Raw genomic sequence first — 24,549 nt, forward strand, 5'->3', positions numbered from 1 at the left:
CAAGGGAGGGAAAGGAAGAGCAAAGGTGAAATGAATGAGTGCTGTTCCATGGAAATGTGAAAGCTGACTCCAGCCGTGGGGTCAAATAAACAGGATAACAGAGCGCGAAGAAGACCAACAGGAAATTTTACACTGAAAAATGTATCAGGAGGTAGCTGTTGAACAGCATTTGAAGTATATCAAAATTGCAGCTTTTTAAAAATCCAACTCTATTTCTTGCCCAGGTCTCTGACCCTAGCTTGTGGTCCAGCTCTGGGCTTCCAGAACTATACCTTGCTCCTCTATTTCCTTAACCTGCTCTTAATCCTCCTAGGGACCTCCATTCTACCCATAAATCCTAGTGCATGGAGTTACAGGGTCTTTCTGTGGACTCAATCAGAAAATTAAAATGCTAATGAATTATTTGGATTGTTTTATAATCTTTCCAGAGATATCAGGAGGATCTGAAGGATTAGAGTTTCTACTGTATGATATAAAATGAGAATCTCTTTCATTGGCCAATGAAAATTTATTGTCATTTGAAATTGTAAATACTCATGCAGTTTTTTATTTTTCAGGTCAATGAAAGGTATTCAACACCAGTAATATGCACAGATTTTACTTACCTATTTGTGCAAGCTGAGGAGATATAGGACACTATCAAGGAAGAATTGGTAACTTTTAAGACTTGGATGGGCTACTTAAAAAAGTGTAGAATAGTCTCCTTTCAAAGATAGGATGAAAAGTTTATTATAGATCTACACAGAGATGGACCCAATTTAGATGGTTGCCTGAAGTTCTTTCTTTCTCATATTTGTTGATTTCTTATTGACTAACTACTTAATTATGATCCATTTACTTTCACCAAGGATTTTTGGAGATTAAATTTCATGCAGTTTGTAGCAATCTGATCATTACTGGATCATCTTGGTCATCATTTTGCCACCAGTGAGTACTCATCCTGGTCATTTTGTTAACATTAAAATTCACTCTGGGGTACCTGGGTGGTTCAGTCAGTTAAGGTCCAGTCTCGGCCCAGGTCATGATCTCAGGGTTCGTGGGTTTGAGCCCCTCGTTGGGCTCTGTGCTGACAACATGGAGCCTGCTTCGGATTCTCTGCCTCCCTCTCTGCCTCTCTTTTTCTCTCTCTCAAAAATGAATAAACATTAAAAAAATCATTGTTTAAACATTTTTTTGACTCTTCTGGTTTCTCAGGGGCCAACCTCTGCCCTAGTTGGGGAAAAAAAAACAACAAATAGATTTGATGAACCAGTTGTTGTCTAGGTAGCCCCCCCCCAGCATGTCAGTCACACCTGTATTTAATTTAAGTCCTTGTTAGTTGGCTAATGATGGAAGACAATTTAGCTCTTATGGGAAACAAAAATCCTTCCAGTGACAAGAGGCAAGTGGGAGTTTGTTGGAGGGTTTGTTAAAATGTGTTTACTCCCCTTTTTAGTTTTCCTTTCCTTTCTTTTTCTTTTTGCATTTTTTTCTTTGTATTTTATCTTAACATTCATAGACCGGGAAGGGCACTGGATGATACATAATGAGCTTCCTTTGACTCTCTCCTCCAGAGTGGAAATAGAATTCTGTGTTCCATCATCCTGAGCCACCACCAGGGTCCATCCATAATCAACTACGATGATGAGAGTGGGAAGACATGTGTGCACATCGCCGCAGCAGCAGGCTTCAGCGACATTATTAACGAACTGGCGAGAGTGCCTGAGTGCAACCTGCAGGCTCTGGATGTGGACGACAGGTATTGGTAGCAACTCAAAGTGTTGGGAACTAACAGCCATCTTCTCTTTATCTTAAAATAAAGAACATGGTTAAGGGGTTATCCTATATGACTATATCCTTGACTGCCAGTAATATTCACACATGTGCTTGTGACAATAAAAACTGCTCTATTTTAGTCAGGGCAGGAAAATTCATTGTTATGGAAAGAAATGCTGTGACTGTACAGTATTGTCAGACTTTCCACTTTTTGCTAAATGTTCTCAGAAGGCTTTCTGTATGTCAGCTTCCTGCTATATATGCACTTTTTATTTCTTAACAGTAAGTCTTATTTTTTTCATCATTCCTGGATTATGTCATAAAGTCTATAAGTTCTTGTTATCCAGACAAGAGCATAAGAGAAGTTTTGTATTCAGAACTTGATGTGACATTTTTCAGGTTTTTCTTTTTTTCCCAACCATTAAAAATACATTGGCAAGGAAAAAGAAGCTGGATCCAGAAAGGGGAAGAGACTTATCCCAGAGGTTGTTAGCAATGAAAGAAGACTTGTACCCTCCTCTTCTAAACGAAGAACTTTTCATCCATAATCAACTATTAGAGCTTTTCAATTACACTGCTTATCTAATCTTGGTTTGGTTAGGCATTGATTCAATGGAAATACAAGAATAATATAACAACAAACAAGACTATTGAAAATAAGTAAAAGGCTTACATGCTATGTATGGGTTTTTTGCCCTCTTCTGTTGAAGTGCAAAATTAGCCACCTACTTATCTTAACTTCAGGTAAATACCAAGAAGCACCTCCTACTCTGCTATACCTGAAATTCTTATAACACCTGGGAAAAATTCTTGAGTTGCACATGAGTCTCAGGACTTGGAGATGGTTAACATGATGACCATTGAAAGTAGACCTTTTCCCAAGGTCAGATATTGATCTTGAGCAGGTAAGACAGTAACAGGACTGAAGTTACATGAAGAGAAAAGGTTAATGAGCCAAAAAAAAAAAAAAAAAAAAAGAAGAAGAAGAAAGCAACACATTTAAGAAAGGAGGGCTGGAGAAAAGTTTACCGACTTTAAAATACTTTCACAACCAGTTCCAAATAGGATATTTCCCAGTTTGCATTATCATACACTTAGCAAAGGAAATCCAGTTCCCCAAGCCTCAGGGAAGAAAGTAAAACCAAGGTAGGAAAAAAAAGTACAAAAGATAAGATCGTACAAGAGTTCAAAGTGAAGTAAAATCTCCAGGAGAATCTAGTTCCTGCTCCAAAGCTCAACTCACTTGTTGCCAATTGAAGCAAATTGAGGCCAAATTGTTGCCAATTGAGGCCAATAGAGGCCAAATCCTGCCCTCTGTTTTGTTTTGTTTTCTGCAACCTGCAGCTGTACCTTCACACTGAAACTGTGAGCTTGTCTTAGTAGAATTTTTCAGAAGTTTCATAGGTATAAATGCTTTAACCATTTGTAGGAATTGTGACTTCCTTATGCTTCTTCTCCTAGTGGAGAGAAAGTGTTTGAAGCAAAGGGAAGAAAAATAAGGCAGTGGTTTAAAAAAGAGAGAGAGAGGGAAAATATGCAGGCACTAGTCCTCCTAGATATTAAAGTACTTTCTAGATCTGTGATATTTATTTATTTTTTAAAAGTTTACTTATTTATTTTAAGAGAGAGAGAGAAAGAGAAAGAGAGAGCAGGGGAAGAGGAGAGAGAGAGAGGTGAGAGATAGAGAATCCCAAGCAGGCTCTGTGCTGTCAGCATGGAGCCTGTTTTGGGGCATGGTCTCAGGAACTGTGAGATTATGACTGAAGCCAAAATCAAGAATGGGAAGCTTAACCATCTGAGCCCCCAGGTGCCCCAGATGTATGATATTTAAAACATGGTGTAATTAGCCTAAGATCCATGGCACAGAACATATAACTCAGAAGTAGCTCAGGTAGCATAAATGTCTCAAGTTTCATCAACCTGTGAGGTCATACTTTACTTTAATAACCAACCCATTTATCTTCAGGAAAGACAGTCTTTTATCAAGTTCTCCCTACATGCTTCTGGGAATTCTCTCGGGAATGTTTACATGTCCTATAAATCATTCCTTACTGACATCTCAACCAATGCTGCATGCTTATATCAATCATTTCCTGCTCTTCAGACACTACCTCATCAACCACCTCTAATGAATTTTTTTCTGAGTCATGGGCCCTGGCCCTCCACCTTCACATTTTGATAGTTTCAGCTATCACAGTGTAAAGGTGTGTTTGTGTGCTGTGTTTATTGGAAATTTAGAGATAAGAAAGGAATTACAGGTTAGATAACCTGAAATTGGATACTAAAGATTGCCCACAAAGGCTCTGTGTGTATTAGTTAGGAGTTTTCTATATACTCCGTTTCTCTGCAAAATAATTTATGTTTTCCCCTTGTTCTTCCGGATCTCGTTTTCCATGTTGGCAGTCAGAAGAATTAAAACACTCGGTCTTCACAATTGTTGTAAAGAAGTATTTCACACTGCTCCAAAGTGAGTTGTCATGTGTCCGTGAACCTGATGAGATTAATGCCCAACCCTTCATCTATTGAATTTATTGGCAATATATCCTCTAAACAGGATGGCATAATCTGGCTGGAGCCTCATCCTGTTTCATAATAGATATTGTGTGGAGACCTCTCTCAAGTAGAATAGAATCAGTCACATCTGCCACTTATTCAAATAAGCAGGGTGATTGATCACTGTATTGAAAAGAAACACAGTCCTATGACGTGTTCTCAAATTGCGGGAAGTAGTATAACCTGAGGAGGAGGATGCTTGATTGACAGAAGACACAATCCACGCATGGGGATCCTGACCACACTGAGGACAAGACTACTCTCCCAAGTACTAAGGCCCATGCACCTTAACCGATAGCTCCAACTGAGCCCTTCTCTGTCTAGCCCCTTGGCTGCCTCCATGTCTGAGAGACTGCTTGGCCACCCTTCTGCCCAGAAGGGCAGGCCCCACCAGAAAGCCAAGAAGTTTTCCATGCCTTCCTTCCCTGCCTCAGGATTGAGCCTTTCCCAGGGCAGTTTAAAAATGACAATATTTTCTCCTAGCCTCCTGCTTTTTTTTTTTTTTTTTTTACCTAAGAGAATACTGCTTTTACAATTAAATAAAGGCTTAACTATTGAGGAATATGTATCTACCTTCTGGCTGATGAAGGACTTTCTAAGTATAAAATGCTGAAAGAAACAAAAGCAAAGAGATAATTAAATGTGGTTATTTTTAATTTTTTATGGAAAATCACTATAAAAATTAAAAGTCAAGTAACAAATTAGAGAAAATGTTTGCAAAAGTAATGATATCTTTAATATATAAGGAGCCTACATAAATTAGTAAGAAAAACTAACAATATAACAGAAAAAAAAATGGCCAAAAGGCATTAAGAGTCATTTCAGTCAGAAGACTCAAATGACAAATAAAAATGTATTTCAAAACTTCCACCTCACTATTAAAGAAATGCAAAAGAAAATAACACTGTGGTATCATTTTGCCTACCAAATTGGCAAAGATTTTTAAAGGTGATGATAACACTCAGTTTAGGGAAGGAATAGGGACACAGCTGGTAGGGGGAGAAATTGAGTCAATGTTCTTAGAAGACAGTTTGCACTATGTATAAAGAGCCTTAAAATTGCCCATAGCTTGGGGTCGCCTGCATGGCTCAGTAGGTTAAGCAGCTGGCTTTGGCTCAGGTCATGATCTCACAATTTGTGAGATCGGACTCTGTGCTGACAGCTTGGAGCCTGTTTTGGATTTTGTGTCTCCCTCTCTCTCTGCTCTTCCCCTGCTTGTGCTCTCTCTCTCTCTCTCTCTCTCAAAAATAAATAAACTTAAAAAAAAATTGCCCATAGGTTTTGACGCACTACTTCCTCTTCTAGGACATCGTCAAGAAGGCCAGAGAAGGGTACAAGGCTCCAGAATGCTTATAGCTGGAGGACAGTTTGCATCATCCTGAAGCCCCATCTGATACTTAACTTACCATTTCCACACTGCAAATAGCCACACATTTTTCTTGCCACACCCAGACTTTAAACAACTGTTGCCAGCTGAGCACCCTGTGCCATTTCTGTGCTCTGACCCTTGTGCCATTCCCATGTGGTCCCCCAGGACACCGCTGCACTGGGCTGCAGCTGCAGGGAAGGCAGACTGTGTGCAGTCACTGCTGGAGCTGGGCATGGACAGCAACCTGCGAGACACCAAGGAGAGCACACCCCTGGCCTACGCCCTGTACTGTGGCCACACAGCCTGTGTCCAACTCCTCTCCCAAGAGAGTAGGTGAGTGCACTGGAGAGGAGAGGCACTCATTGTTTTCTTCCTCTCAAACATTTATGAAATTGGGTGAAACTTTTTTGCTTGCCTATGCCCAAATCCAGCTCTAACTTAATATTGTGCTTGCCACCGTCTAATATATCGTGACATGTTCTCTACTCTATGGAGTAAAATTATAGTAGTGAGCCCAAATCCATCACCCTAACATCCACTGGACTTTCATTTCTTCTTTCCTTTTTCTCCCTTTCTTCTTCCCTGCCTGCCATGTTCTCTTAATCTTTTTTTCCGTAATCAACAATTCTCAAACTTTTTGTTCTCAGCACCCTTTTCCACTTTCAAAAATTGGGAACCCCAAGGGGTTTTCTTTATGGGAGTTACACCTTTCTGTATTTATAGCACTAAAAACTAAAACAAATTTTTAATAAAATATGTAGTTATTCATTTAAAGCAATAATAACCTCATTACATTTACATGTTGACATAAATACCATATTTGTAGCTAAAAATAACCTTGTTGTCCAAAACCAAAAAAAAGTTGTAATGAGAAGAACAGCAGAGCTTTGCAATGTTTTGCAAATCTCTTCGATATCTTAATAGAAGCATAGTAGAATACAGCTATATTCCCACATCTGTTCCTGTATTCAGTCTCTTGCAATATGTTATTTTGATTGAAGTGTCTGAAAAAAATCTGGCTTTGCATAAATATGCAGTTGGAGAAGGGAATATTTCAGTAGCATTTTCAGATATTGTGGATACTTTTCCTTTGCTATTACATCCAAACTTGACAAATGTTAGTTACAACGTGAACTATTGGCATATCGATGAACTTTTTATACTCTGTTGTGTTAAAATCCATTAGTCTGTCTTGCACTTTAAATGGGTCTTATACCCATACAGGATATTATAATATCTTGCTTTGGTCATTTGGAAAATATTGGTTCACTTAATTAGGAATATCATCCAGATGACACATTGCATTATACAATATTAAAAAATCACATTTGTTAATATCACCACTGACCTTATTGGAAGAGCCTTTATGTATCAGGAAGCTGTCAAGCTTACAGTATGCACACAAGTTTTTCAAAATTCTAATTTTTGCTTGAAAACTGGACTTTTGTCATTGGCAGTAATTGCTGTCAGTTGTTTACCTTGAAATTACAGGCTTATTTTATTCATTTTTGAGAAGCTTTCTGAAAATACCCAATTGCAAATAACCATAGTTTGTCTATAGGTCATAAAAATGGTGTTCTGTGAAAAAACAGTATCTAGGTTAGCTGGCAACTCAAACAATTATACAAGTGCTTTACCTCAAGACAACCGTCATATTTTGTTATATAGTTGAATTGCTTATGGGTACTTCCTGTTTTGTCAAAAAGTGTATACTGAAAGGTCATTTTAAAAAATTTTTTTAATGTTTATTTTATTTTTGAGAGAGAGAGAGAGAGAGAGAAAGAGTGAGTGGGGGAGGGACAGAGAAAGAGGGAGACACAGAATCCGAAGCAGGCTCCAGGCTGTGAGCTGTCAGCACAGAGTCCAACCTGGGGCTTGAACTCACGAACCGTGAGATCATGACCTGAGCTGAAGCCAGGACTTAACCTACTGATCCATCCAGACACCCCGCAAAGGTCAATATTTAATAAAATTAATAACTTTTACCAGACATTAATAAGTTAAATGACAATTTTTTAACATAAGTCCATTGATGATACTGTCTTGATTTGTATCCAGGAGCCCATACTTTGACCCACTATCTCTATTGTACAAAAGCACATGAATATTGTACAAAAGCAACTGAAGACTGTTGGGGACCCCACCCACAGGGTTTAGGGGACCACACTTTAAGACCCCACTGGCCCAAATCACAATCTATAACCGAAGGAGGAAAGATTATAGAAGATACTAAAGTAGCATTAATTTGCACAGGGCTATATTCTATTGAGGTCAACTTGGAAGAATGTTAGAGATCCCCTGAGGTAATATTAGGGGTCTAGAAGGGGTATTCAATAGTTCACAAAGCCTATTGGAAGGTGAAAGAATGAAGGTAAAAATACATCGTGGAAATAAAGATTCAATTACACACTGTGTGACCTGTAAAGAAAAACACTAATTATATACAGTCAAGTAGTGATGTTTTTCAAATTACAAATTACAGTATCTCACTCTGAAGAGTAATGTTGCAATCTGGCTTTTAGGGCACACACATGGGTCAGATTTCATCATTAACTTGTACCACAGAAAGCACTAAGTCAATTGTGGCCTCAAAAGAGAGTAACAGAATTTTCCAAGCAAGAAAAACAGAATCGTGCCTCAGGGAAACTGTCCACATAAGAGGAGCCCGTCGGACAACTGCTGACCTTTTTTTCTTTAGAATTTGCCTGCCCATTGGGCATTGCTCACTTTTTTTCTGCTGCCACACCCGATCTCTGGGACAAACACTTCCTCCAGGGCAGCTAAAGCCTAGACTAAAGCTTCTTCCCTCGGTTTCCTTTTTTAAAAAGTATTTTCCAATAGGAAATTTAGTAAAAACTGAAAGGGAAACAAAGAACATTCAAATAGCATAAAACGGGCAGGCTTCCTGAGGTAGATAATGTCTGAGCTATGCCTAGATCTTATGAGATCTCTTTCAGAGAAAACCTGAAACCACATTTCCCCTGCCTCTACAAGCTCCCCTTGCCTCTACCACTTGAAGCCTGAACTCACCCTTAGCCTTCATCTCTGTGACTTAAAACTTATACCCCTACTGACTGTGCTTGAGAAGTGAGAACAGTAATGCTTTAAGCTATTTTCAACTTAGTTTATCCCTTGGTGAAAATAGATGATCTAGAGGTAGATTTTGAAAGGACAGTTCCTGAGGGACTAAGAGGACTCTAAGAAATAGTCTAACTATGGCAAGGAGTGGAGTAACAAAGGGTTTTGCGAGTTCTTCCACCTGACCTTTGACTTGAAAATGCTTAGGGGTGTCCTTGGATTACCTAAGACAACCTTCTCAAGCAGATGAAATAGAGGGAGGCAGTGTTTGGTTGGGGGATTGTGACCACTTCCTAGCTTCTTACAGAGTCCTTGTTATTTTACATTCCCATAGAACAGAGCCTACTCGACCCTTTCCTTCCCAGAGCAGTAGACCCCAGAAGAAGGAGGGACGATTCAGCATGCTCAACCAAATCTTCTGCAAAAACAAAAAAGAAGAGCAGAAAGCCTATCAGAAGGATCACAGCAGGGATCGACACAGGGGGGAGCACACCTCGGAAGTCGATGACATCATCACCACCTTTGACGGCATCGTGGATACCAACTGCCAAGAAGGGCCAGGCGATCAGGTGGCTATGATTGACCTTAGGAAGCGGACCTCAGAGAATTCAAAATATCTCTTGCCAGAAAAGAAGCCTCTGGGCCCCAAGGGGCTTCCACCAATCAGAACGCAGAGTCTCCCACCCATCACCGTGGGCAGTCACTTCCTGACAGCTTCCCAGGGGGCCACTTCCCATACTGGCCTGAGCTCTGGTAGTCATCATATGGCCCAGCGATCTCAGAAAAGCCGCAGTGAGCAGGACTTACTGCATAACAGAACTGGTTGCCAAGCGTTGCTAGATAACCCCTGGAGAGGCGATTCTAACCAGGTGTTCTGTAAGGCTGGGACTGTGTCTTCTTCTGATAAACTGCTGGACAGATTGCTCACCAGTGGCTCTGGTCACCAGGAGGTCTTTGGGCTGCCACATCTTCCTCATCTACATAATCCTTCATCAGGTATTACCCTTGCTTCCCTCTTCCTCATTCCTGGCAGGCTCTCTCCAAGAAATGTTTCCTATAGTTCTGGGCTAGGAACTGGGGTGACAGTAGCCTAGAAGGCAGGGCCAGAACAAAATGGATGATTAAGGCCAACATTTTTCCTTGAGTCTACTGGACTCAAGATCTCTAGGCTATTGAAACATTCTGCTTTTCCACCCTGAGGGCAATCATCAAGTTAAAGTATGTGCCTTCTTATATTCCCAGCAGATATGTGTAGTGATTGGAAGATTAAAGCAGAAATATTACTATTTCCAGTAGCTAAGATTCTTAACCAGAGATAGTGGCAATATCAATTATGAGGGGTTGATTTGTTTGTGTGATGGCTTGCTTTTAAATCAGGTGTTCAATCCCTACTTCAGACCTACAGAAGCAAAATTTTGGTGAGGGAGGAGAGGAAATGGCAATACCTTCTAGGTGACATTCACACATTAATGGTTCAAGTTTCCACACATACCAAAGGCTTACATTGTAATTCTCCCTGCTGTCTCTTCCCCAAACCAACCAATGCCACTCATCCAAAGCTACTAATATTATTTGTTGTTTATTCTTCCAGAGATATTTTATACACGTGTATACACACACACACACACACACACACACACACACACACACACAAAATAGGTATAAGTAAGTATATATCCCCCTTTAAATAAGTATATCACACTAAAGAATTTGGTTTTATACACATATAAGCAATATATATATATATATTTTTAATGGTCCACAGGTGATTCTGATGCACACTAGAGAAAGGGAAACATTGTTTTAAAGCAGAGGCTGCAAAACAGCTTCCAAAATTAGTTCATTGCCACAGAATCTTGTTTTGTTTTCAAGTGAATTAATTGCCAATATTTAAAAATCATCAAGTATTATATAAAAAATAGAAAATTCTAGCCTTTTCTGAAAAATTAAAAAGCCTGGCAACACTGAACCCAAATTCCACTTGGTAATAATAGGCCAGATATGAATACCCACTGTCCCCTTGAACACCAGCTAGACATCACTGTCCCCAGTTCAACCCAGTCCACAACAGTCTCTAGTATCTCTCCAAGGAGTGTCAGTTTTTCTTCATTAATGTGTCTCTGTTGTTTTTCTCATAGTAGGGTTAAGAGAAAAAAATGATGTATCTTGAACCTGCATTTCTGTCAAACATAGAAGAATGAAAGACTGAGAGGGCTATGTGTATTGTAAGAAGTGGAGGAGGGATGAGGCACCTGGGTGGCTCAGTCAGTTGAACATCTGACTCTTGGTTTCGGCTCAGGTCATGATCTCACAGTATGTGGGTTTGAACTCTGTGTTGGGCTCTAAGCTGACAGCTTGGGATTCTCTCTCTCCCTCTCTCTCTCTGCCTCTCCCCCACTCACACTGACTCTTCACTTTCCTTCTCTCTCTGAAAATAAAGAAATAAAATCTTTTAAAAAAGAAATGGAGGAATATATATATTTGGAAATAAGAAATATTCCTTCCTAAAAAAAAAAGAAAGAAATATTCCTTCCTGTTTAATATGCAGCATGAGCCTGGCTCTTTTCCCTCATTTATGTGTGCCTGGTCTGGTGTCTGAAACAGGTAGAGGTAGAGTATGACTCCCCTCATACATATTTACATGTATGTGTGAGAAACAGACATGCTGGTGTCTGAGAAAAACTCCACGCAACATTTTACTTCCTCCACAAAGCACTAAAGTATGTGGTTAGTGCCATAGGTAATGTTTTTGCTTTTGTTCTACAGAAGGATCAGGAAGGAAAGATATTAGTCTTCTTTTGATACTTTAGTGGTCTCCAGGGCCTCAACCCGTCCTCCTTTCTGGAGTTGGTCCTGTCCTGGCTAATATCTCCTCTTTTGAAAATCTTTTGAAATTTGTGAAAATCTCGTTCTTTTTCTGTTCCCAAGAGAGCCTGTCTTTTTCTCTCAGTTAGGAATGGGCTCAGCCGCCTGTAAAAGAAACCAAAGTAACAATGGCTTAAACAACATAGAAATGTATTGCTCTCATAGGAAACAAGTCTGAAGTAGGTAGTTCCCAGGTGTTTGGTAGCTCCATGATCACCAAAAACCTAGGCTCCTTCCTCCTGGGTGCTCCACAGCTTACCGTATGACTTCCATTCTTCAGGTTATTTCACGGTCCATTAAGGCTAACAGAGAAGGAGGAAAGAAACAGAGAGAAGGGAAACATGGATTTTCCCAGCTGAATCAGCTCCTGTTAAGACATCATTGCCCTTAAGTCCACACATCTGTTTACATCTCATTGGCCAGAACTTTAATCACATGGTCACGCCTATTGGCACGGGAGAGTGGGAACTGCAGTCTTTTATCTCAGCATGCGGCTGTCCCTCAAAAGTTGGATTTTTGTTTCTAAGAGAGAAGAGAGATTTGATAGTGGATAAAGAACTAGTAGATTATGGCATTTGTACTATCTAAAAGTTTCTGTATTATTGGAAATAAAATGAAATTCAATAAACTTGGTTTGAAAATTAGCTTCATTTGCCAGTGAAGTGACTTGAAAAGTCCTGGAGTGGCAGAATAGTAGAAAAGAAGCAAAATTCTCCAAGAGAATCTTAAATAATTAGCTGTGGCTACATCAAAGCATTTATTTTTTAACCAATGTTTTTAAGTTTATTTATTTTTGAGAGAGAGGGAGACAGAGTGAAATCAGGGGAGGGGCAGAGAGAGAGAGGGAGACACAGAATCTGAAGCAGGCACCAGGCTCTGAGCTGTCAGCATAGAGCCCAACGCAGGGGTCAAACTCACAAACCGGGAGATCATGACCTGAGCTGAAGTCAGATGCTTCACTGACTGAGCCACCCAGGTGCCCCTGCAACCAATGTTTTTAAGCACTGATAATAGCTAGGAGCCATTCTAGGCAACTGAGTTGTGGTAAGATAAATCTCCCAAGAATCTTCAGCCTATAAATGAGTTTTAAAAGATATGGATTTGCTAAAATGATTATGCAACTGACTTCAAGGTACTTTTCTTATCATGTTTAGTTACAAGATCATAGGGTTTTGAAATGGAAAGGACCTTATTCATTAAATGGTTAGAGGGTCTGCCATTCTAATTTGTCAAGAGGCGGACTACTACAAGGGCTAAGACATCTGGGTTCAAATTCTGGTTCTGTCACTTAGGTGCTGTTACTTAATCTCTCTGGGCTTTTGTTTCTTCACCTGAAAAATATGGGAGGAAATACCTAACCATACCTAACTATAGCGTTGTGAGTTGCTGTTAAATCAAAAGAGGTGATACAGGTAAAATACTTAGAACAGTGATTTGAACAAAGTGTTATACCCACACGAACATATTTGGTTTTTTAAAACTATGTGCCAGGCCCTATACTAAGCACTATGGTTTAGTTACAAGCTAGGAATCACCTTGTTTTAAAGATGATGAAACTTAAGTAAATGTGCTAGTCAACTGCCTGATTGCCCTCACGTCTAGTTTTTCCCTCCAGCCCTATTCTGTCTCTCAGGGAATGACACTTCCCAAGCTCCCTTGCAGCTGCTCCCAGGTACTTTTGGCCAAGTATCAGGAGGCACTGGCAGATGAAGAAGAGCAGAAGAAGGAGGGAAAACAGTGTAGTTGTCCACAATGGCCCTGTGCTTTTTCTGGAAGCTCCCACAGTTGTTCCATCTCCTTCATGCTCCCTCCACACAGCTGCTCACTCTGTAGCTCTGGCCCCCACTAGCTTTAACACCATCCTTTCCCCTTATCTCTCCAGCCTAGAGATGGTTGCTTTTTTTTTTTTTTTTTTTTTTTTGCAGTGGCTGATCTCTGGATTGTCCTCTACCCTCTCTTCTGTTTGGCTTCTTAGTTTTTCTAACACCAATAGAAACAAGTTTCTGTATGAAATTCCCTCTGTTCCAAAAACCAAGAGAGGTCTCTTTTTTCCTGGGTGAGCCCCAACTGATAAAACAAGACATATCTCTCTGAGCCACAGTTTCTTACTCACCCAGAGGCTGGGACCATTATACCTCATCAGGCTCTTTTCAGTTATAATTCACATGGCCTAGAAGAGTTAAAACAGTTTGCTCCAAGTTTTACAACTAATTGATGACATAATCTGTACTTGAACCCAGATCTCCAAAATAGGAAGGTATCACCATGGCAATGTATTTCTCTGAAAGTCCAGTTTGGTAGTAAGCTTACCAATTACCCACAGTGTACTTGTCTGAGAAATGACGTTGTCCTCCCCAAAACAAAAAAGATTTTCCTGCCTTACGGATTTTATTTTTGCGGACATTTTTAACTCAGCTTGAAATGTTTTGGCAACTACCGAGGCTCTGGACTACGATTAGGAGGCTCACTTGGGTGGTTTTAGTGTTAGTCTAGGCAGGTTGAAAAAGTAGATTTCTACACTGAGCTGCCATATTTGATATGAAAGCCTATCGCTTCTCAGCCTTTTGGCTAAGATCATGTGTGATATGAAAGCCTAATACAGTAAAGTAGTTGGATAATCTAAGTCATACCATTGCACCACTGATTTGAACTTGGAAAGTAGCTTTAGCATAGGATTTTCTCTTTTCCTGACCTGGATTTAGTAGAAATAATAAGGGCTAGCTAGCACTGCCACTGTTTGAATTCCTGGCAGCCATTAACCTGTGCTTGCATCAGCAACCCTGAACATTGAGCTGTAATGATTATTGCTTAACATTCATTGAGACCTGTCAGTGGGCTAGATGGAGAGAGATGGGGGGTGAGGCACTTAGCCTAATGAGGAAATTTGGAGCACATCAGCTTAATTCATTGCAAACAGCTTTCAGAGAAAATGGAACAGAAAGCTCTGAGGTGTTTGCTACCAGCCTGGTTATTTACAAGCCATCACACAGAAAGCAAGAAAGCTCTCACTTCCCTTCTCCCTTAAGAGAGAACTTCCTTCTCCCTAATTTTCTAACATATCCTAGCAACAATGCAGCCTCCTCCCTGTGTATGGCTGATCTAGTGATCCCTCGGTTGAAACCCATCACAGGTGCTACATCTTTTCCAGGACAAAAGCCAGATTCTTGAGCTGGTAAACAAAATCCTCCCAGCATGGCAGGGCCTCACTTTCTGTTGTCAGCTTCTGTGACTCACATCTCTAATCCTTTGCCCCATCCCCCTGAACAGTTCCTTGAATATCTCTCAGTTCCCTGACACCCCATACCTTTCACTCTATGACGTCAGTGCCCATGTTGTTTTTAGCTTCTGTCCACTGTCGGCTTAACAGACTTGTACAGACTTTTAAGAACCACCTCAAAACTTCTCTGAAACTCACCCTGACCTCTATAGGAAGTGTGGCTCTTTCTTACTGTGAATCATAGAAGAATAGCTCTACCTTGTTGAGCCTCCTGGGGGGCAGATGGCAAACTGAACTGCGTACTTCCCCTTCAATAATACTGCAGAAGAGGAGTCTTTAATCCCTATTCTGGAAATGAGGAAATTGAGGCATAGAGAGGTTAGCCCACCGCTCAGTAGGTCACAGAGCTAGGTAGGAAGTGACAGAGCAGACATTCAAGTGAGCTCTGTGGGAGTTAAGACACCTCCACCTGTCTGGACCCCTCTTTTCTGTGTGATGCCCTCACGGCACTGCTCATGGGCTCCAAAAGTATCCGTTAACCTGTTTTTCTTCCAACATACACTGTAATCACCTCCTGAGCATCTTGCCTTCTCCTCTTTGTACTCTAGGCTCAGGAATATGATGAGCACACAACAGAGGAGTGCTGAATTTATTTACTTGTTGAACAAAGGGATTTAGTTGAAAACCTTTTCTGCCTTTGAAGTCTAGGACAGTAGTCCTCAACCCTGTCCCCACAGGCTGGAGGTCCCTTTCAGTGCCTGCAGCACAGATGGACTGCACACAGCTCTACCTCCTCCTTCAAAACTGAGCCAAATGCCAGTGCAGAATGAAGTTGAGCTCTGCTTTCACTTCCCAAATCACTGCCATAACCTGTTTCTGCCCACTTCTCTCATCCTGCCAAAATTGCTTTGGCTGCTAGGGAGGCAGGATAGGTTCTAGGTCAGACAGACCTAAATTGGAGCCCAGCCTCTGTCACTTTCCATTATATGACCTTGAGCACTTTTGAGAACTCCTCCAAGCCACAGTATCCTCAGGGATGATAATAGTATCTATCTTACAAGGGGAAGTGATTGTTAGGATTAAATGAGATTATGCATATAGGATTGAGCCCAGTCCCCGACAATAGCCCAATAAACATTATCCATAATTACCATTATCTCATTTCTTGGTTTTGCAAATTTCTGCTCAATTCATGGATAAATAAGGTATGAGTTGATAAGAGTGCTTACTTACTGTAATTACACACTATTATTCTACTGAGGAATGTTTTCTTTTTAAATAATAGTTTGTGAAGTTATTTGACCTTTAGGATACAAAGGAATGAAAATATAATATCCACCAGAGAGACTGGAAGTTTTGCTCAGTCTTCATCAAATGGCAGTGCTCAGATTACTGCTCCTATAATATGCCTTTGGACTCACCTAAGCAGACGGACAGTGGATCTTGGCTAATGCTTTTTCTGTTTCCCCTTATCTAAGGACAACTTGGTCCAAACAGAAGAATTAAACCTATGAGCAGTACTGTAGTTGTTCTGATTCTTTCAAGACTACGAGGCAACAAATTAAGTGAATACATTCCCTACTCTCCCAGAGATCGTGTTAAACACGCTACAGAATAAAAATGTAATAATTGCTAATGCTTATTGAGTGTTAACCTTGTAAGCTACATGTTTTAATTTGTTCTCCTACTTAATTTTTAGGACAAGTGAAAAAAACAGACACAATTATTTTCACCATTTTGTACATAAGGAAATTTTAGAGAGGGAGAATCTCTTGTCCAAGTTGGCAAAAAGTCTAATCCTGTCCCATTTGGTCAACTATGTATAAGGACCTGAATAACTTGGGTATTTTTTCTATTTTCAGATATTTAGATCTATCTCCTGTAATCAGTAGTCTGTTGATAAATGTTTAACAGCTGGCTCTCTGGGAGAAAAATCAGTGCTTGCTGATTTTCATGGTATAAATACTTCCACTATGGCCAATGTTGAGCCACCACTGTGATGTCAACCAGCTCACTAAATTCCTAAAATTTTAACCATCGGTTCCCAAGAGCCAGTATACATGGTTCCAGCACAGCACTACTTATGGCCTAAATTAGAGAATAGCAATCTCCCAGGTGACTTCACCCAGATCCATCTTCTAGGTCAGTGACGCTCAATCCTACCACACAATAGAATCCTTTGGGAACCAGTAAAAATCTGATGCCCTATCCTAGTCCCAGAGATTCTTTTTTAAATTGATCTGGGATTTGGCTAGGGCAGCAAAACTCCTCAGACAATTCTTATGTGCAGCCAGCATTGAGAAACCCTGGTCTGGAAGAATATCCCCTACTTATCTGTATCATTTAGCACGGATTTGACTGATGGGTTGTACTTTATGCCCTATTTTTTTTTTCAAGCTTTTAAGTTTTATAGAGTGGGTGGCCAACTGTGCTTGTTTATGAAGTTATATTTAAACTGATTTATTCAAGAAATGATTTCTGATGTTCTTTTCTTTCATATAAAAAATTTTTTTAATGTTTTTATTTATTTTTGAGACAGAGAGAGACAGAGCATGAGTGGGGAAGGGGCAGAGAGAGAGGGAGACACAGAATCGGAAGCAGGCTCCAGGCTCTGAGCTGTCAGCACAGAGCCCGACGCAGGGCTCGAACTCACAGACTGTAAGATCGTGACCTGAGCTGAAGTCGGACGCTTAACCAACTGAGCCACCCAGGCACCCCTCTTTTCTTTCATTTAACTAGTGATTGGCATATAATAAAAACCAGTAAGGTGTAGCTACTATTATTTTTGTTGTTATTAGCATATGTTTTTTAATTTTTTTAAATGTTTATTTATTTTTGAGAGATAGACAAAGCACAAGCAGGGGAGGGGCAGAGAGACAGGGCACAGAATCTGAAGCAGGTTCCAGGCTCTGAGCTGTCAGCGCCGAGCCCAATGTGGGGCTCGAACTCAGGAACCTTGAGATCATGACCTGACCGAAGTCAGACACTTAACCGACTAAGCTACCCAGGTGCCCCTGTTGTTACTAGTATCTTAAATTTAGTGATCACTAACAATTTTATGATTATCTTATCCATTGGATTTTACAATTTGCACTTGGTTGCATCTCAAATTATTGATACAATTATGTTTGTCCCCAGGACAAAATTTTCAGCATCTGTCCCCAAACAGACCCCAAATCAGGGATCATCCTTTCACCCGGAACAACCTAGCTCCCTTACCAGACCAAAAATGTAAGTATTATGAATCTTCTTCAGCTACCTTTGCAAGTGTTAACATGTCTAAACACAACTAACTGTTATTTCAGTTTACTTTCATTTTTCAAGGGAACATCAGGTGCCAAAACTTGTAAATTACAGGAAAATAGAATAGAGACAGTTCTTTAAAGCTTCATCCAACTTGGTAATGCTTATTTAAAAAAAAAAAAAAAGAATACTTCCCTCCCTTGAGGAATTTTTATGTTTGGATTATAAAAACAACAACAGAAGTTTATTTTGCTATGTACTATTTAATGTGTTTAAGAAGGTGCTTTAAAAATTCTTAAGATTGGTCTCTTGACATTGGTTTCCCTATTACAATGAACAGATGGAAATATGTATCATCTTTGTACTCAGAGGCTACACATCCCTAAACAGAAAGGAATAATCAAGTAGATGTTGTTCACCTATATTACTCCTGACATTGTTGATCTACTTTATAATATTTTGTACAAAAATTTCTCACAATATAAAATACTAAAAATATTCTATTCAGCCAGTGATCTTCAAGTTTGAGTGTACTTAAGTATTACCTGGGGTACTTGTTATAGAGTAGATTTCTGATCCCCACACCCAGAAATTCTGAATTTGTATATTTTCATATCTATACTATGAGGCAGGTTCTATTATTATTCCCATTGTACAGATGAGAAAACTTGAGTTCAGAAAGGTTGCATGATTTTCCCAACATTATTTAGGTAGTAAGTAGCAGAGCCAGGAGCAAAACTATAGGACTATGAGTCAGCTGCCTCATGAAAACAAGCAATACTCACTGGATTCTGATTTCCTTCCTTCCTTTTCTTTCTATCCCAGCCCACTCATTTATAACATGTATGCAGACACGCAATGTATTATCTTCCCCATCCCTCGCCATAACCTCTTAATTGCAGAGGTTGAAAGATTTAGGAACTGCCCTGTTTAAACAAGTTTCTTAACCTTCAATTTCCTTCCTTGGCCTGTAAGAGTAGTGCCAGCCTGATAAGGTTGTTGGGAGGGTTACACAAGATAACATATGGAAAATACTGGCAACTATTTTTTTTTTTAATTTTTTTTTCAACGTTTATTTATTTTGGGGACAGAGAGAGACAGAGCATGAACGGGGGAGGGGCAGAGAGAGAGGGAGACACAGAATCGGAAACAGGCTCCAGGCTCTGAGCCATCAGCCCAGAGCCCGACGCGGGGCTCGAACTCACGGACCGCGAGATCGTGACCTGGCTGAAGTCGGACGCCCAACCGACTGCGCCACCCAGGCGCCCCTACTGGCAACTATTTTGAAAAATTAATATCCAATACATCTTTTCCTGCCCCAGGCTGTAGTTTGGATGGTACCAATCGAGAGCTCTAGGATTCCTTAGGTAAAATCAGTAATCCACGGGGTCTTAGTATTACCTTGTCTTTATGCAGATAAGGAAAGGGAGAGGTGGAGATACATGTCCAAATTCACACAGAGTTAGTAGCAGAAACCAAAATGCATTCCTCAGCTTTTTCTGATTTATGTAAAGTGAGAGTTTGGGATGGTGCAAATTCAATCACTGGATGAAATTCAAGGCTGACCTTGTCTTTAAACAGAAATGTACTCACAAAGACATATAATTAAGTAGCCGGTCAGCCTCGAATCCTGGTGAGGCTTGGAGAAGCCAGAGAGGGGATTTTCTTTGGCAGAGCCCAGGAGCTTTGGTCTTCACAATTAAATTTAAGGAAGGAAGAGAAGATAAAGACTTTGATCAAGTTTAGCTCTGCGAAAAAGAAATGGAAAGCTACACGCTTTTCCTAAAAGAAACCGAGAACCTTTTGAGGCTTGCATAGAAGTGCAGTACAAATGTCTTGGGGCTCATTTAGAGCATTGTGCTGACTTGGCCATCAACAGCTGCTCCACCCCAGGAAAAGAGAGCTCTGCCAGGAACATACAGCCCAATCATGTTTTGATCAAACTTGGCTCTGTCCTGTATTTGTACATATTTGACATCCCTGATGGCACGTGGTGAGCCTGAATAGATACAGATATACAGCTTTCTCCTGCAGCCAGGCTCTCACCAGACAAGCTTCTTAGAAATGCCTCCACTCCTTAAGACATAACATTGTTTCCTCCCACCATTTCTCCTGAGACTCTCACAGAAGTAAACCCTGAAAGTCTCTCCTTCTATTCTTTCTCCTCAGTTCTATCTGGAGAATCTCTGAGGACAAACCGAGTGCTACCTGCTATTCCAAGCCAACGGGGACACAGCACAGCAGGCAAAGAAAGTGAAAACTTTGTCAATCCCACCAATGATGAGAATTAGCTGTGGCTCACTGACTGTAAAAATAGGGATTATATATATTTTCAACTGTCAAGGGATGAGATTACTCTAGTTTGTGAGAACAAAGACTGATTCAGTAAATTACATTCTAGAAGCCATTCACAGTTTTACAACTCCTTCCTAATGACATTTCCCAAACAAGCACTTGGAATCTTTTATTATATATATATTTTAAGTCTGTGAGTTGCTCTGACCTCTACATGCCAAAACTAAAAGTCAGGATATGTTATCAGCAGAGAAACAGCTATGTTTGGCTTGCACTGTGGTATCAGCAGAGATTTTTTTTCCTGAACGATTTTATGTTCTAAAAATGTATGCTTTGCTGAATAAAAAAAAAAAAAAACAACAACAACAAAAAGCATATTCCATAGTTTTCTTCACATTCATTGTAATTCTACCCTTGGTTGATGAAACTTAATTAAAATTAAAGTAGCAAATTACTTTAATCACAGTTTAGTCACAGTTTTTGGCTTTTAAATGTACAAGCTTCTGTAAAATATTTTCTAACATCTGATCCTGGTAACAGCCCAAATCATTTGCCAATGTTTATGTATCTTCTTTGTTATTTGATTATTTCCACCTATTGTCACTTTCAGATGTGATTAATAGTGAGAAGATCATGTGAGTTGGAAGGGTCTACATCCTGGCCTAACAGAATGAAATCGGCACTTCTCATACATTCCTCAAATACTCTATGTATTTAATCATTCTTTTTTATGTTTCAAAATAATGGTCTCTGCCCACTCAAAATGTTTCCAAAGTTATGACTTAGTAAAGTTTGAAAGGCTACTACTAACTGTAGATCTTACTTAAGATGTTTATGTGTTGTTGAGACTGATTTAAATGTCAAGCCCCAGCCATATAAGATTATAGTCATTCCATGTTATTTCTAAGCCCACATGTTATCTGTAAATATCTCAAGTACAATGCTTACCATTTGATATTAGCATTATTTGTTTAGAGAGGTCAGACTATGCCATTAACTAAATAGAAGCTCCTCTGAAGCCAAAACATAGTTCTTTGGCTTTGTGCTTATAGAAGTGTGTACAGTGCCTGGCACATAGTAGGCACTCAGTTTTGTTTTGTTTTTTCCATAAAAGAAGGAAGGGAAGGAAGTCAGAATGTAGAGGGGGAGGTGGCAAGATCGAGAGATGTAGAAAGTGATAAAAAAGAGGTCATTATTTCCACAATCTCGTTTTGACAATGATAGTAGTCTGAATTAGCGATTATATAAGAAAAAGCCTGTGACCAATCACCCAAGTTAGACAGTAGTTGATAGGGAGGGCAAATCCTGGTGCAAATGGAAGAGCTCCCAGGACATCGATACTGAAGGGTTTTCTATTCTGTTTTGTTTTGTTTGTGGGCTGCATCTTTGAAGAATCATTCTCTGTTAAGTATCAGTTAGGTAGTTCTATTGTGTCACCTGGTTACTTCAGAATCTGTGTTCATCCACAGTAGACATAGTAGACACCTGGCCCTGTCCTGCTTAGCTTAGTCAGCATAGGCTCACCTCTTCTTCAATAATAACACCAAAATCTCATTGACTGACAATTTTGTTTTCTCATTCACAACACATGCTCCATACCAGCTGGCAGAGTTGGCTCACGGAGATTCCACTTCAACATGCACCTCCTTGGTGACAAAAACAGCAGAAATGCGATGTGAGTCTTATCACCACCTATCCTATTTCATTTACCAGATCAAGCATATGGACATGTCTAACTCCAAATGGGGTAAGGAAATAAAGTCCTCCCATGGGTCAGAAAAGGGGAGAATTGGAATATTTATGAACTATCCAAAAGATTACCACACTAACCAAAGCTCAGTCCCTAAGTGATCATTTAAGTTCTCTTTACCACATGGATAGCTAAGAGGCCAAAACAATTTAAAAAACAAAAACAAAAACAAAACAATACCTGTGTACAGCTATGGAATAAGCCACCACCTCCCAACACATATATACACACATAGCATTCTCTAATGCTAGGCCTTTCTATCGAAGTTGATTTAAGGATCTTTTGCTAGCTATGAAGAAGTAATATGCTTCCCAATACCACCTTTTTAAATAGAGCAGATATCCTTGGGGTTCCTGGGTGTTTCAGTCAGTTAAGCATTGGACTTAGGCTCAGGTCATGATCTTGCAGTTCATGAATTAGAGGTCCACATCAGGCTTTCTGCTGTCAGCGCAGAACCTGCTTCAGATCCTCTCTCTCTCTCTCTCTCTCTCTCAAAAATAAATAAAAAATATAAATAAATCAGTAGAGGAGCTATCGTTTTGCCACCAAGTAAAGTTGCTTGTTTGAGGTAGACTTATCCTCAGCCAATATTTTACTGACCAAATCAGATATTAGGTAGGTATTCACCAACTTGTGCCCAACTTTAAAAATGTCGAGAAAATTTTTTTTTCTAAAATGACTATTTTCTTGTTTTGCCACTTATATTTCCCTTCATTGCTAAGGGCTCATTTATTTACACACATAAACATCATAACTTTGCATACATTATTTCATTGGAATCATTATATCAAATCAACCTATATTGTCCAAGTACAGACAAGGAATCCAAGGCAAAGAAAGAACTAATTTTCCCAAAGTCACACAACTAATGGCAGAACAGGCCTTAGCAGTGAAGTCTTTCTAGTCCCATAGTCCCATACATAATTCCCAAATCATCATTTTCCTGTTCCAGAAATTTCATTGGTGTGATACATCTTTGGCAAAGCTTCCCTTTCTGAATTTACTTATTTAGCTTATATGCTGTACAGGCATAGTGTAGCTAAGGTTAATATTTGTGGAAAGAGCAGACTAATTCAGTAATTTGTGCTAACCAATTACAGTTGTTGGAAGCCAGGGTTTCCCCCAATTTTTCCTTTTCTCCTTCAGTAATCACTTGGTTTAACACAGGTGTCCTTTCTCCCAGTAAACACTAAATTCTAATGCTCTTATCTTCATAGAATTCAGCCAATATAAATAGCTTTCTGTGACTCCAGATTATTATCCTTTCTAAGTCTGTTAAATCACAGCTTGATACACAATTTTAGAAAATCTCACTAAGTGACTGATTAGAAATATTGTGCCTCCTTCCCACAAAGGCAAACATAACCATTGATTTTGCTTTGGCCCTTACTCTTTGAAATTTTCCAAAGCATGTCTCTAAGCATCCTGGCATTTTTAAAGTGGTTTTTGAAAAGAACCATTTGGAATCCACCCTAGGGATTAAATGGGGTAATTAGGAAGGAGCATATTTGACCTTAGCATGATATATAACACTCAAGTTAAAAACTAAATAAGGGGTGCCTGGGTGGCTCAGTCCGTTGAGCGTCTGACTTTAGCTCAGGTCATGATCTCACAGTTTGTGAGTTCAAGCCTCACATCAGGCTCGCTGCTGTCAGCACAGAGCCCACCTTGGATCCTCTGTCCCCAACCTCTCTCTGTCCCTCCCCTGCTCGTGCTCTGTCTCTCAAACACACACACAAAATAACAAAACAAACAAAAAACGAAATTAATTAATTAAAAAAAAAAAACATGGTAGCAGCTCTCACATGTAGTAGCTAGCCTTTCTTATTGCCTTCAGGGAAAATGATGTATTTTTTAAAATGCTTACTATTTGAAAATGATCTTTGAAATCAGGAAATTCAATTCCCTAGACATTGGCATAGAAACATTAATACTGATAGATGAAGACTATCAATAAATGGTATGTTTCTATCAAACTATTATGTTTTCAAAGAAAATGCCTTCTGATTCTGATCTCTATTTTGTCCAATCTTGGTCTTTTAAGCAGATAAGTTCCAAGAAATCCCCAAAGGCCAAATATGAAAAGTCAATGAATGAATTGTATCAAAATCTCAATAGGCATCTGGTGGCTTGGCTGGCTAAGCATCTGACTCTTGATTTCAGCTCAGGTCATGATCTCACAGTGTGTGAGTTTGAGCCCCATATTGGGCTCTGTTATGACAGTGTGGAGCTTGCTTGGGATTCTCTCTCTCCCTCTCTCTCTCAAAGTAAATAAATAAACTTAAAAAAAAGCTCAAAAGTTTTCAGTCAGCATGCACAACTGTCATCAGAAGGACAAAGGTAGTTTTCACACTAATGTGTGAAAAATAGGAAATAGCTTGTTAATTATTAAGTCCCTAGTAAAAATTTTATTTACATTGAATG

General features: G+C 39.7%; 1 protein-coding gene across 5 annotated transcripts in view; it reads left to right on the forward strand.

Annotated features, from left to right (window-relative positions):
* Window positions 1-20,732, forward strand: part of ANKRD55 (ankyrin repeat domain 55) — a 175,432-nt gene extending 154,700 nt beyond the window's left edge. For 4 of the 5 annotated variants that reach the window (XM_040452932.1, XM_040452945.1, XM_040452938.1 and 1 more), the window contains exons 8-12: window positions 1,554-1,738; window positions 5,843-6,010; window positions 9,090-9,751; window positions 17,976-18,068; window positions 20,250-20,732. In XM_040452932.1, the coding sequence (XP_040308866.1) occupies window positions 1,554-1,738; window positions 5,843-6,010; window positions 9,090-9,751; window positions 17,976-18,068; window positions 20,250-20,371 (1,230 nt within the window). In that variant the 3' untranslated portion in view covers window positions 20,372-20,732. The remainder of the gene's footprint in view (window positions 1-1,553; window positions 1,739-5,842; window positions 6,011-9,089; window positions 9,752-17,975; window positions 18,069-20,249) is intronic. The other variant, XM_040452956.1, reaches the window with a different exon arrangement.
* The last annotated feature ends 3,817 nt before the right edge of the window (window positions 20,733-24,549 follow it).

Source organism: Herpailurus yagouaroundi, unplaced genomic scaffold (genome assembly GCF_014898765.1).
Source record: "Herpailurus yagouaroundi ecotype Mexico unplaced genomic scaffold, PumYag 29, whole genome shotgun sequence".
Classification (NCBI taxonomy): Eukaryota; Metazoa; Chordata; class Mammalia; order Carnivora; family Felidae; genus Herpailurus; species Herpailurus yagouaroundi.